General features: G+C 35.2%; 1 protein-coding gene across 1 annotated transcript in view; it reads right to left on the bottom strand.

The window, feature by feature from the left end:
- Window positions 1-12,717: 12,717 nt before the first annotated feature.
- The window catches only part of TBC1D32 (TBC1 domain family, member 32), a 254,389-nt gene continuing 252,830 nt past the window's right edge, over window positions 12,718-14,276 (bottom strand). The window contains exon 32 of the mRNA XM_011989387.1: window positions 12,718-13,365. Coding sequence (XP_011844777.1) covers window positions 13,246-13,365 — 120 coding nt within the window. The 3' untranslated portion in view covers window positions 12,718-13,245. The remainder of the gene's footprint in view (window positions 13,366-14,276) is intronic.

Below are 14,276 nucleotides of genomic sequence, written 5' to 3'. Positions count from 1 at the left end.
TCACATTGAAAATTCAGGGTTTACGTAAGGCTAATTCCCCTGACCCTGTTTAAACTCACCAGATAAGTACGTTGTCACCTACTTAAGTGATAACTTTTTCCCTTTATATTATGCAAAAAGTAGGTAAGCCAATTTTGCTACAAAGAACATGTTAGTAAAATTTTATGTCATATAAAATCAAACATTTGTTTTACTTATCACTGGAGAATAGGAAATCATTCAAAAATACATTGCTAATCCATTATACATTGACTTGGTCTACAAATAAATCTAGAGAAAAAAAACAGCCTTTCATTTCAGTTGATGCTTGATATGATTTGACTGTGTCCCCACCCAAATCTTATCTTAAATTGTAGCTCCCATAAATCCCAGTTGTGGTGGGAGGGACCTGTTGGGAGGTAATTGAAGCATAGGGGTGGGTTTTTCTCATGCTGTTGTCAAAATAGTGAATAGGTCTCATGAGATCTGATGGCTTTATAAAGGGGAGTTCTTCCACACATGCTCTGTTGCTTGCTTGCTGTCATGTAAGACATGCCTTTGCTTCTCCTTCACCTTCTGCCATTATTGTGAGGCCTCCCCAGCCATGTGGAACTATGAGCCCATTAAACCTCATTTTATTTATAACTTACACAGTCTCTGGTATTTCATCATAGCAGTATGAAAATACACTAACAGAATAAATTGGGACTGGGAGTGGGGCACTACTGAAAAGATACCCAAAAATGTGGAAGCGACTTTGGAACTGGGTAACAAGCAGAGGTTGGAATCATATGGAGGGCTCAGAAGACGGCAGGAAAATGTAGGAAAGTTTGGAACTTCCTAGAGACTTGGAGGGTTCAGAAGAAGACAAGAAGATGTGGGAAAGTTTGGAGTTTCCTAGAGACTTGTGAAATGGTTTTGGTCAAAAAGTCTAGGCCGAAATGGTTTCAGATGGAGGTGAAGAACTTGGGAACTGGAGCAAAGGTAATTCTTGTTACACTTTAGCAAAGAGACTGGCAGCATTTTGCTCCTCCTCTAGAGATCTGTGGAACTTTGAACTTGAGAGAGATGATTTAGGGTACCTGGCAGAAGAAATTTCTAAGTGGCAAAGCATTCAAGAGGAAGCAGAGTATAAAACTTTGAAAATTTTGCAGGCTGATGATGCAGTAGAAAAGAAAAACCTGTTTTCTGGGGAGAAATTCAAGCCAGCTGCAGAAATTTGCATAAGTAACAAGGAACAGAATGTTAATCACCAAGAAAATGAGGAAAATTTCTCCAAGGCATGTCAGAGACCTTCACAGCAGCCCCTCCCATTACAGGCCTGGAGGCCTAGGAGAGAAAAATGGTTTCCAGGACTGGGTCCAGGTCCCCCCTGCTGTATGCGGCCTTGGGACTTGGTAACTAGCATCTCAGCCACTCCAACCACAGCTAAAAGGGGTCAAGATACATCTCAGGCCATGGCTTCAGAGGGCGCAAGCCCCAAGCCTTGGCAGCTTCCACATGGTGTTGAGCCTGTGGGTATACAGAACTCAAAAATTGAAGTTTAGGAACCTCTGCCTAGATTTCAGAGGATGTATGAAAACACCTGGATGTCCAGGCAGAGGTATGCTGCAGGGGCAAAGCCCTCATGGAGAACTTCTGCTAGGGCAATGCCGAGGGAAATGTGGGGTGGGTGCCCCCATATGGGATCTCCACTGGGACACTGCTTAATGGAGCTGTGCAAAGAGGGCCACTGCCCTCCAGACCCCAGAATAGTAGGATCTACTGACAGCTTGCACCATGCACCCGGAAAAGCCACAGACAGATATTCAATGCCGGTCGGTTAAAGCAGCCAGGATCAGGGCTGTATCCTGCAAAGCCAGAGGGGTGGAGCTGTCCAAGGCCATGTGAACCCACCTCTTACATCAATGTGACCTGGATATGAGACATAGAATCAAAGAAGATCATTTTGGAGCTTTAAGATTTGACTGTTTCACTGGATTTTGGACTTACATGGGGCCTGTAGCCCTTTCATTTTGGCCAATTTCTCCCATTTGGAAAGGGTGTATTTACCGAATACTTGTATCTCCATTGTATCTAAGAAATAACTAACTTGATTTTAATTTTACAGGCTCATAGGCAGAAGGGACTTGCCTTGTCTCAGATAGACTTGGAACCTGGACTTTTGGGTTAATGAGTTAAGACTCTGGGAATGAGTTAAGACTTTAGAAGACTGTTTGGAAGGCATGATTGTGTTTTGAAATGTGAGTACATGAGATTTTGGAGGGGCCAGGATAGAATGATATGGTTTGGCTGTGTCCCCACCCAAATCTCATTTTGAGTTGTAGCTGCCATAATCCCACATATTGTGGGAGGGACCCGGTGGGAGGTAATTGAATCATGGGGGTGGGTTTTTCCTATGCTGTTGTCATAATAGTGAATACATCTCATGAGATCTGATGGTTTTATACATGGCAGTTCTCCTGCACATGCTCTCTTGCCTGCTGCCATGTAAGATGTGTGTTTGCTCCTCCTTCACCTTCTGGTGAAAACCTAAAGACGTCATCAAAAACTATTAGAACTTATAAACAAATTAATTAAAGTTGCAGCCTACAAAACTCTGCATACGAAAATCAGTAGCATTTCTATATGCCAATAGAGAACAATCTGAAAATGAAATCAAGAGAGTAATCTCATTTACGATAGTTAAAAATAAAATAAAATATCTAAAAGTACACTTAACCAAAGAAGTAAAAAATATCTAGAATGAAAACTATAAAACATTGATGAAAGAAACTGAAGAAGACACAAAACTTGGTAAGATATTCCATGTACATGGATTTGAAGAATCCATATTGTTATAAATGTCCATACTACCCAAGGCAATCTACAGATTAAATGCAATGTCTATCAAAATACCAATGACATTCTTCACAGAAATAGAGAGAAAAAATTGTAAAATTTATATGGACCCCAAAAGACCAAGAATAGCCAAAGCTATCCTGAGCAGTAAGAATGAAACTGGAGGAATCAAATTACTTGATGTCAAATTTTACTACAGAGCTATAGTAACCAAAACAGCATGGTACTGGCATAAAAACAGACACATATACCAATGGAACAGATAGAGAACCCATAAACAAATCCACACACCTACAGTGAACTCATTTTCAACAAAGGTGCCAAGAACATACATTGGGGAAAAGACAGTCTTTTCCATAAATAGTGCTCAGAAAACCAGATATCCATGTGCAGAAGGATGAAACTAGACCCCTATCTCTCACCATATACAAAAACCAAGTCAAAATAGATTAAAGACTTAAAGACTTCCAACTATGAAACTACTAAAATAAAACATTGGGTAAACTCTCTAGGACACTGGAGTGGGCAAAAATTTATTGAGTAATATCTCACAAGCACAGACAACCAATGGAAAAATGGACAAATCAGATCACATCCAATTAAAAAGCTTCTGCACAGCAAAGGAAATAACAAAGTGAAGAGACAACCTACATAATGGGAGAAAACATCTTCAAACTAACAGTCTGACAAGGGATTAATAAACAGAATATGTAAGGAACTCAAACAACTCAATAGGACAAAGTGTGACAATCGAATTTAAAAATGCGCAAAATATCTGAATAGACATTTCTGAAAAGAAGGCATACAAAGGTCCAACAGGTGTATGAAAAGGTGCTCCATATCACTGATCATCAAAGAAATGCAAATCAAAACTACAATGAGACATCATCTCACCCCAGTTAAAATGGCTTTTATCTAAAAGACAGGCAATAAATAGGCTGGTAAGGATGTGGAGAAAAGGGAACCCTTGTACTCTTGTGATGGCGGAAAGTAAATTAGTACAACCACAATGTAGAACAGTTTGAAGGTTCCTCATAAAATCAAAAATAGATATAATTTGTAATAGCTATAATACTATATAATTATAATAGCTATAATTGATAGAGTACTTAAAGAAGTTGTCATAAACATAGGCATTCATCATAAGCCAATGAGGCAGGTATACTCTTATGCTCATTTTACCAACAAGTAAATCGAGGCACAGAGGAAATAACTTGCTGAAGGCAGAGATGGGACACAAATCCAGATAGCCTGGTCCCCCAGGCTCTCTATCAACCTACTGCATATTTCCCCTCCGTATGACCTCGGGTCACCTCTTCCCCTGTACCTCTAAAAAGTTGATTCTACTTAAAGTGGATTTGGATTTATATATGTAATTAGGATTCTAAAGCAGATGTTGGCAAACTTCCTGTAAATGGCCAGATAATAAGTATTTTAGGCTTTACAAATCATGCAGTCTCTCTCAAAACTCTGCCACTATAGTATGAAAGCAGCCATGGAAAGCAAATTGGCATTATGTTCCAAATAAAACCTTTATTTACAAAAACAGGCAGTGGGCTTGATTTGACTAGCAGGCTGTAGTTTGTCAACCTATGTGCAAACTATCATATGTAATAATGGAATGATTAGGCTAGCTTTAGCAAGAACAAATTTAGGAATATTCAACATCATTGTGATAGAAGAGATCTTGACACAACAGACTTTCATGTTTTCTGCCTTCACAACTACATTATTTGGGACATACGATGTCTGACTGGCTCTTGGTTTCTAGGAAGAAAGACTATACAGATTCAAACACCAAATTAATCCCTGTCAGTTTTTATAAGTTCAAGATAGGTGCACATTTGCTCTTGTTGCTGTATTTAAAAAAGCTATAGTCTGGTATCCAAATCATGATTAGGCTATTAGGATAGTTCACTCAACTCTATCAGATGCATGTTATGGTGAAAATAATACTTATGTGCAATAATATACACATGCTCATATACACACATTTCCACAGAAAGAAAATCTTACACATACATATTTTAGTTACATTTGCTAAATAAAATGTAGTAAACTTTTATTATTTTTAATAAAAATACAATCCACAGAAAACACATTGGTACCAAGAACACACGTAATTTCTTCCTTAAGGGAGCTGAGGGGAAAATCTTGTCTAATGTTTCCATCTCTGTTACAGCTGTATCTACATAATTCAAAACAACTAAGACATTTCATTCAGTAAACAGTCTGATATTCTGCTTTATGCCTAGCACTAAAACAGAATTTCTAGGGAATATGAATTAAATGATTTTGCGTCTTGTCTTCAACTGCTTATACTTAATTCTGATATATAATATTCCCAAAGAAAAAATGTTTACTAATGATACATATGTTGAATAATAATGCTGGGATTCAATCACAATAATAGCTAAAAAGCAATTAAAAAATAAGAATACTGTATATGGCTATATAGTATTTACCATTTGAGGGTTAAGAAACCTTATATAACTTTAAAGGAAGAAGAGAATCCTATGGATTAGAGTACCAGCAATGATTTGGAATTTCATAGTTGTAAGATTCCTTTACTAAACTGAAGTGGTGTGATATTACTTGACTGCGATAACTAAAAAGAACAAAAATAGGAAAAACACAAATGGAAAGATAAATGTAAATGTAAACTCCAGCACATCAATAATTACGTGAAATGTAAATGGTCTAAACACTCCAATTATAAAAGGCATGATATGCCAGATTGGGAAAGGATGGGGTAGTTAGACCCAATTCTCTACTGGCTACAATAAAGCCACTTTAAATATAAAGATACATAGGGATTAAAAGAATATTTTGTTAATCAATGAAAAAGACCATGCAAATCCTAATAACAACAACAAAAAAGACAAAAACAAACAACAACAATAAAAACGCCCAACAACAAAATCAAAAACTTGGAGTGGTTATACTAATATCAAATGAAGTAGACTTCAGAGCAAAGATATCACTAGGAACAAAGGCAATCATTTCCTAAGGATAAAACAGTCAATTCATCAAGAAGATGTCACAATCATAAAAGGTTATATGCCTAATTATTGAGCTTCAAATACAAGAAGCAAAAGCTGATAGAACTGAAAGGAGAAACAGACAAATCCATAAGGTTAATTTCAACATTGGTTTCATGATTATTGATAAAACAAGTAGCCAGAAATATCGGGAAAGATACAACTTAAACAATAATATAAACCAATGTAATCTAATTGAGATTTATGAAATACCTAATGAAAAAATATACTATATAATCAGGCTACGTGCACATGAAACATTTACCAAGACAGATAATATTCTGAAACATAAAACATAAAACAAGTTTAAGCAAATTCAAAAGGATCAAAATAATATAAAAAATGTTCCAACCACAATGATATCCTACTAGAAATAAATAACAGAAGCTTACCTGGAAAATTCCAAATTATTTGGAAACTAAACCACAGAATTCTAAATAACCCATGATTCAGAGAAAACAACAAAGGTAAATTAGTAAGCGTTTTTAACTAAATGAAAAAAATAACATTAAAATTTGTAGGTGTAACTAAAGCAGTAGTTACAGAGAAATTTTAGTACTAAACACCTATACTAGGAAAAAAGAAGGTTCTCAAATGAATAACCTTAAGAAAATAGAAAAAGAGTAAATGAAACTGAAAGTAGAATAAACGAAATAATAAAGATCAGAATGAAAATCAATAAAACAGAGATCAAAATACAAGATAAAATTGATGCAACTAAAAGTTGGTTCTTTCAAAACATTAATATGTAATCCCAGCACTACGGGAGGCTGAGGTGGGTGGATCACGAGGTCAGGAGATTGAGACCATCCTGGCTAACACGGTGAAACCCCATCTCTCCTAAAAACACAAAAAAGTTAGCCGGGCGTGGCGGCAGGAGCCTGTAGTCCCAGCTACTCGGGAGGCTGAAGCAGGAGAATGCCGTGAATCCGGGAGGTGGAGCTTGCAGTGAGCCGAGACCGCGTCACTGCCCTCCAGACTGGGTGACAGAGCAAGACTCCGTCTCAAAAAAAAAAAAAAAAAAAGAAAAAGAAAAAAAATTATAAAATTCATAAACTTCTAGTTAAACTGATCAAGAAAAAAGGAACATACAAATTACAAATATCAAGAATGACAGCAGTGACATCAACACAAATTACAGATATTAAAAAGGATAAGGAACTATTATGAATAACTTGATGTCAATAATTTGACAATTTAGAATAAATGGAGAAATTCCTTAAATGAAACAAACTACCAAAACTCTCTTAAGAAGAAATCATTTGAATAGATAGATAGCTATGAAATAAATTGAATTTTTAGTTAAGCTTATCACAAAGGTTTCACTGGGGAATTCCATCAAACATTTAGAAAAAAATACCATTTTATACACAAACTCTTCCACAAAATAGATGAAAGAGAACTTCAAAAGTCATTTTATAAAGCCAGCATCATCCTGCCACCAAAACCAAAAAAAGAAAACTACAGATAAATATCCTTCATGATGAGAACACATGGGCACAGAGAGGAACAACACATACTGGGGCCTTTTGGAGGGTGGGAGTGTAGGAGGAGGGAGGGGATTAGGAAAAATAACTAATGGGTACCAGGCTTAATACCTGGATGATGAAATAATCTGTACAAGCTCCCATGACACAAGTTTACCTATGTAACAAACCTGTACTTGTACAGTTAAAAGATTTTTTAAACTTTAAAAAAAATCCTTCATGAACATAGATACAAAAATTCTGAACAAAATTTTTATAAATCAAATCTGACAATATGTAAAAATGATAGAATCATGACCAGGTAGAGTTAAATTTTAGGAAAGCAAGGTTGGTTGAGCATTCAAAAATCAATATGTCAATATATTGGCAGAAAAAAGGGATCATTTGATCATGATCATTTTTATATAAAGTATTTGATAAATCACTTCCAAATACAAAATGTATTCTTTAAAAAAAAAAAAAAAAAAAACTCACACCAAAATAGGAATAGAAGGGATCTTCCTCTACCTGGTTATGGCATCCCTGGGAAACCTACAGCTAACATAATTACTAATGTTAAACTCATTAGGATAAACTGTCAGTTTTTATTTGTAGTATTTATCCTTTTTTGGTAAAGTTAGCTTTACTGAGGTGGAATTTACATATAATAAAATTCACCCATTTTAAGCATACATGTCAAAATGTTTTTAAAAATGTATCCAGTCATGTAGCTATCACTACAATTACAATATACAAGTCCTTTCTTCTATGAAGTCAATCCTCTTTCCTCACCTGTTGGCCCCTGGAAACCACAAATATTCTTTCCGCCTTTTATATAATTTCTAGATTTGCCTTTTCTAGAATTTCATATACATGACATCATATAGCATGTACTCTTTTGTGCCTAGCTTATTTCACTCACCATAATGCTTTTCAGATTTGTCCACGATTTTGTGTGCATCGGTAGCTAGCTGGCTATATTTATTGCTAAATTGTTGTCCATTTTATGACTGAACCACAATTTATCCATTTGTCAGTTGAGAGAAACTTAGGTTGGTTTCCAGTTTGGGCTATTAGGAATAAAGCTGTAATTATTAATCACATTTAAATCTTTGTATGGAGACATATTTTCTTCTGGGTAAATACCTAGAGGGGTTATTACTGAGCCCTCTCTGAGTCCTCTCTGATACTAAGTGTTTAACTCAAAAAACAACAAACCCCCCACAACCCCCCCCCAAAAAAACGAAAAACTCAGCTTCCAAAATGGCTATTGTATTTCCTGTTCCTATAAGAGACCATGTGTTCCAATTGCTCCACCTCTTGCTAGTCGTTTAAATTAGGTTTTTGTTTTATATGTATTTCAGTTTTAGACATTTTAGTGAGTGTGTAGTGGTTATCTCCTTGTGGATTTAATTTGCATTTCTCTAAAACTAATGGTGGTAAGTGTCTTTTTGTGTGCTTGTCAATTGTGTATATTTTCTTTGGTGAAGTATCCAGATATTTTCTATTTTGTTGTTTGTTCATTCTCTTACTGTTGAGTGGTTAGAAATTTCATATATTCTGAACACAAGGTTTTTTACTAGATATGTTCTGCAAATCTATTCTCTTACAGCTTTTTTCATTTATTTGAGAGTATATTTTGAGGGCTTTTTTATTTTAAAGAAGTACATAAAATGTAACAATTTTTTCTTTTGTGACTTATACTTTATGTGTAAGAAGTGCCAGACTAATCAAAGGCCTCAAATAAATTAGATATGTTTTATTAACAAATTAGATACTACTTTAACATAATGATTATGTACCAGTGCCTTTGGTTTCCACCTTTTTTTTTTTTTTTTTTTCTTTTTTAGGCAGCGTCTCACTCTGTCCCCCAGGCTGGAGTGCAGTGGCGCGATCTCGGCTCACTGCAAGTTCCGCCTCCCGGGTTCACGCCATTATCCTGCCTCAGCCTCCCGAGTAGCTGGGACTACAGGCGCCCACCACTGCGCCCGGCTAATTTTTTTGTATTTTTAGTGGAGACAGGGTTTCACCGTGTTAGCCAGGATGGTCTCGATCTCCTGACCTCGTGATCTGCCCGCCTCGGCTTCCCAAAGTGCAGGGATTACAGGCATGAGCCACCGCGCCCGGCCCTGTTTCCATCTATTTTTGCATCTCAGATGTCCTCTTGTCATTTTTTTCTTTCTAGACCAACCCTTGAAGATGTTAGCTTTTGGCTCATTTTCAAGCTATTCAAAATAATTCCTTGTCACAATTTTGGTAACTCCAGTATCCAAAGAGATAATTATTCCAAAACCAAAACCTCAGCTCCTTGACTTCCTTTATTCACATAATCTCATCTCTCTTCTTTCCTCTAGGTGTTCATTCTCATGGTCAACCCCTTCTAAAATCTCAATTTTAAGCATTTTACTTAACAACTGTTAGGTCTAATCATTTCACCTTCCTCTCTGGAGGATTCCAAATCAAATAATCTTTCAATACATAAGAACCGACAATCAATTGATCCTATCAACTTTTCACTGTATCATACATATCCACCCTCTTGTCTCCACTTCCCTTTTGATCCAGCTTAAATACCACAGTCACAATATTATAAAAACTTGCATATAACATCAACTCCCTTGTGCCCTTCCTTGCTTAGTGTATTCTCTTGGCTAAAGCAAAACCCTAGTTAAACCCAACTCACCACTTACTCCTTGCCAACCTATGCACAGTGTAAGGTAGCTGGAGAAAAACATAAAACTTTGCTAACTCATCTCATGACCAGTAAATCACAATAACACTTACTTTCCTATTCCATTCACTCTTTGACAATTATTTCACATACTCTCATCTCCTGAAAACTACCAAAGGTTTTATTATTCTAATTTTTAGTAGATGACCTTGTTTCCTACACCACTGAGAAAAAAAAGGATTCCACAAATGCCTACCCTATGTCTGTGCCCATTTATTCTGTTTCCTCTTCTATTACTTTGAATGCAGTGTCCATGCTCCTAGCAAAGGCTAATTCCACTACTTATTCATTAAATCCCATTCCCCTTACATCTATTCATGACATTTACTCCAGCTCTTCCTCTCTACCATCAATTTTTCCTTCTCTATTGCATCATTTCCATCCAAATAAAAACATGTTTCCATTTTGTATTTCAAAAACAAAACACATGCACAAAAACAAACAAACAAAAAGTACCTTTTGGTCCTAGTCTGCATTAGCTGCCATTCCTATTTCACCCATTACAGCAATATTCCTAGGAAGAGCAGTTTCTAAAATCTCTCCTCTCAGCATCATTTAAACCCAATCCAATCAAACTTTTGCCCACACTTACTTAATCAGAACTACTCTTATCAAGGTCATCACATCCGGAGGTCAATTCTCTTTTGTCATCTTTAACACTACTTTTCCATGGTTTTAAAATTCATCTCCCCATGCTGACTGTGAACTCTATGAGATGCTGTATATCATTTATTGTGCTATCTTGAATATTTAAAATATTTCATTATATGTGTAACCCCTAAAACATATCTGCTTAATGAATAAACAACAAAATTTAATATCTGAAAATTGGAAATTCAAACGAGAGCGCATCACTATTTACTAATGGCAAATTTATGTAGAACCTTGTTTGAAAGTTCAGATGAATTTCTGAGGCTTATTTTACCTCCAGAGATACTTTAGGAGAGTATTATGAGGGGATAGAACTACAAATCTGAAATCTTGAAAGCAGATATTCAAATATTTTTATATTTTAATTTTTTCATAAACCTTTTTACATTATACCATCATATATATTTTATTGTAATTGAATCCTATAAAATGTATGAGTTACCCCTCCACAAATTAGAAATAAAGTCTAAGGACTTACATTTTAAATAATTAAAAATAAAACCAAGGGGCATGACAGGGTATGACTGTTCTAAAGGGTACTCTAAAAATAAGCATGAAAATAACTCATAATGACAGCTACACAACCTATTATATTTTAAATTTTCTTTCACCAAACAAACTGCTAGGTCATTGTTCATAAGACACTTATATGTCAAATGAAGATGAAAACCTTCTAGCTCTACCTGAAGTTATTTTTTTTTCCAAAATGCAATTGTTAGAATTTAGATCTTACCTCAGTTTCCAATGAAAATCACCAATGGACAATATAAAATTAAATTACAGTTCATTCTTCTCCATTTGTATTTTCAACTACTGTGTACGCAATTATAAAAAGAAATAAAGCTGCACGATTCTTAGGACCCATAACAATAACCCAGGGAAAGAATGGGAGGAAATGGAACCATAAACATGTATTACAGCTTCCATGGAACAGCTTTTCAAAATTAAGTTTGAAAGTAGACAAAGCTTGGTATTCTGAGTCATCTATGACTCTCTTTTAACTCACATCGGCCAAAGTGAAAGTGTGCAATATGTCAAATTAACTTGCTCAAATTACTTTTCTCAACTTTACAATGCCCTTTAGGAACACTATTACTGAGAAGCTATTGTTGGCATTTACAGCATAAAACTTGATTTTGGAAGGCTGATATTGCAATGGCCTAAATATTACTAAATTGAAAACTGTATAGTACCAGTTATTTGATCATGCTGAATGAAAAACTTAGTTTGTGAATGATCCACTTTTAGTTGAAAAGGAAAAAAAAAGCAAGGTTAAAGTTAGAACGATTTTAATGGTTGATTTATATTTAGATACAAGGAAAGAATAAAAAACAACATCTACAATTAGAAAAACTTCTTGAAATAAACTTATGTCTAAAAATGAATAATGTAATATATTCAGGTATTATCTTTCATATATTCATTGTGAGTTATGATATAAAAAATAGACATTCACATACTGTATTAATCTTACTGGTACAGAGACTTCTATTTAAATAAAACAAATCACAGTGTTGGCCATTTGAAATAATTTACAAATGTATTCTCCTTTATATTTTCAGGTTCAGTGCAAGTAAAATCTATCACTAAGGAAAATGCATAACAATAGGAGTAGAATGCTTATCAGTATGAAATAACCAATCTGTCTCTTCAATGAACCATGTAAAGACTTCATTTCAAACAAAGAATTATAAATTGATATAGGTATCAAAAGCAACTCCTAAAAAACAATTATGTAAAAGGACAACAGTCTTTCTACCACTTGCCATGGAGAAATAGTATCATTGTTCTTTCACATATAAAAGAAGCAGTTGTGGTTTTGTCTGTTTTCCTTTATATGTCCAGACATAAAGAATGCAAGAAATACTGTCTTTTCCTGTCTTATGGGCTTTCTGCAGCTAGTCAAAATGTTATTTACACTATTACTTCTCCTTTCCAAACTCACTGGAAAAAATATTTTAATCATCTGAATCAAGAAGGAGATGTAGGTTGGCCTTTTTTTTTTTTTTTTTGAGACGGAGTCTCACTCTGTCACCAGGCTGGAATACAGTGGCATGATCTTGGCTCACTGCAACTTCTGCCTCCCGGGTTCAAGCGATTCTCCTGCCTCAGCCTCCTGAGCAGCTGGGACTACACGGACACCACCACACCCAGCTAATTTTTGTATTTTTAGCAGAGACGAGGTTTCACCATGTTGGCCAGGATGGTCTCGATCTCTTGACCTCGTGATCCGCCCACCTCATGATGGGATTACAGGCATGAGCCACTGCACATGGCCAGGACTGACTCTTAAATATGAATAAGAACGGTAAGTAAGCTAGATCTGATTCTATAATAACCTTATAAAACAACAAACTTACAAAAATGAATTCACAAATTGAGCTCATACCTACTTAAATATATCATTATATTCAAAACCTCTCAGTATTTACAATATGTATATTCACAAAGTATATGTTGTTACAGACACAGAAAACAAGCCCCCCTGTTGCCTTTAAAAATAAACAAAACGAATTTAAACTGTGTGCCTCATGATCTATGTGCTCTGCAGTCTAATGTTCCGCATGTCTCTCAGCAGCACTGTTCGGTAGTTTTGTTCCAAAATTTCCATGTATTCAAAATACTCACTCACTCGAAACCCATGCAGTGCTTCTTCCTGCCAAAAGTTATAAAGGGAAAATTTACTTGGGTAAGACTCACAATTCCAAGTTAATGAATTTTAAATAACTGATATACCATTTATTTTCAGCTAGAGATGGGGGTGGGCTGTTTATGTTGCCAGTATATGTGTAATTGCTTTTTATTTAGTGAGCTGTGTATATATATATATGACAGGAAGAAACTATATGTCCCCCTCAAATAAGGTTTTCTATTTTCAAAACCAAAAATGATTTACAGCTACCAAAAAAAAAAAAAAAAGGCAGATAAGGAAATCTTCCTAATTTTAAAAATAGTATGTTATACAATGATTGTTCAGACTTGTAATTATTAAAGACCCTGAAGCCTATCTACCAAAGGATATCATAATAGTGCAAGAAATCTGTTGTATAAGCTACTGTCCATAAAACCTCCCAGAATCTGCAATTACTAATGTTGGTACTATGCACATCTATACTAATTTGGAATTTAATGGTTAGTGTTCCAAACGAGGCACTCAAAAATAAACAGTAAGAACACCCATTTAACATTTTAGCGTTTTTTAGGGAATTTTATGACCATTCCTTTTAGTACCTCCAAATACTATTTACGCAGTACCTACACTCAAGGCAAAACAAAATATGCAGAAGAAAAGTCATCTTTGATTCAGTGTAATTAATATTTACAACGTTAGAAGTTTTGGAGGTTACAAAAACTTTGGAAAATTCATGCCTTTCAGGAGTTTATAGTTTAAAGGCAAGAATTACTATAACAAGAAAAAAAAAAAAAAAAAGCAACCCCAAAGAATAAAAGACAATGCATATCATATACCAGATACGGTGTTAGAGGCAGTTTATAGAGAAGAAACCTCAATACAGAAATAGGAAAACATTACACAATCTCAATGAGAACAGATGTTTTTAAAGGCTT

The sequence above is a fragment of the Mandrillus leucophaeus genome, unplaced genomic scaffold, assembly GCF_000951045.1.
Source record: "Mandrillus leucophaeus isolate KB7577 unplaced genomic scaffold, Mleu.le_1.0 Scaffold351, whole genome shotgun sequence".
Lineage (NCBI taxonomy): Eukaryota > Metazoa > Chordata > Mammalia > Primates > Cercopithecidae > Mandrillus > Mandrillus leucophaeus.
The sequence above is the reverse complement of the archived record's forward strand: the minus strand, read 5'-3'. Positions and strand labels throughout refer to the sequence as shown.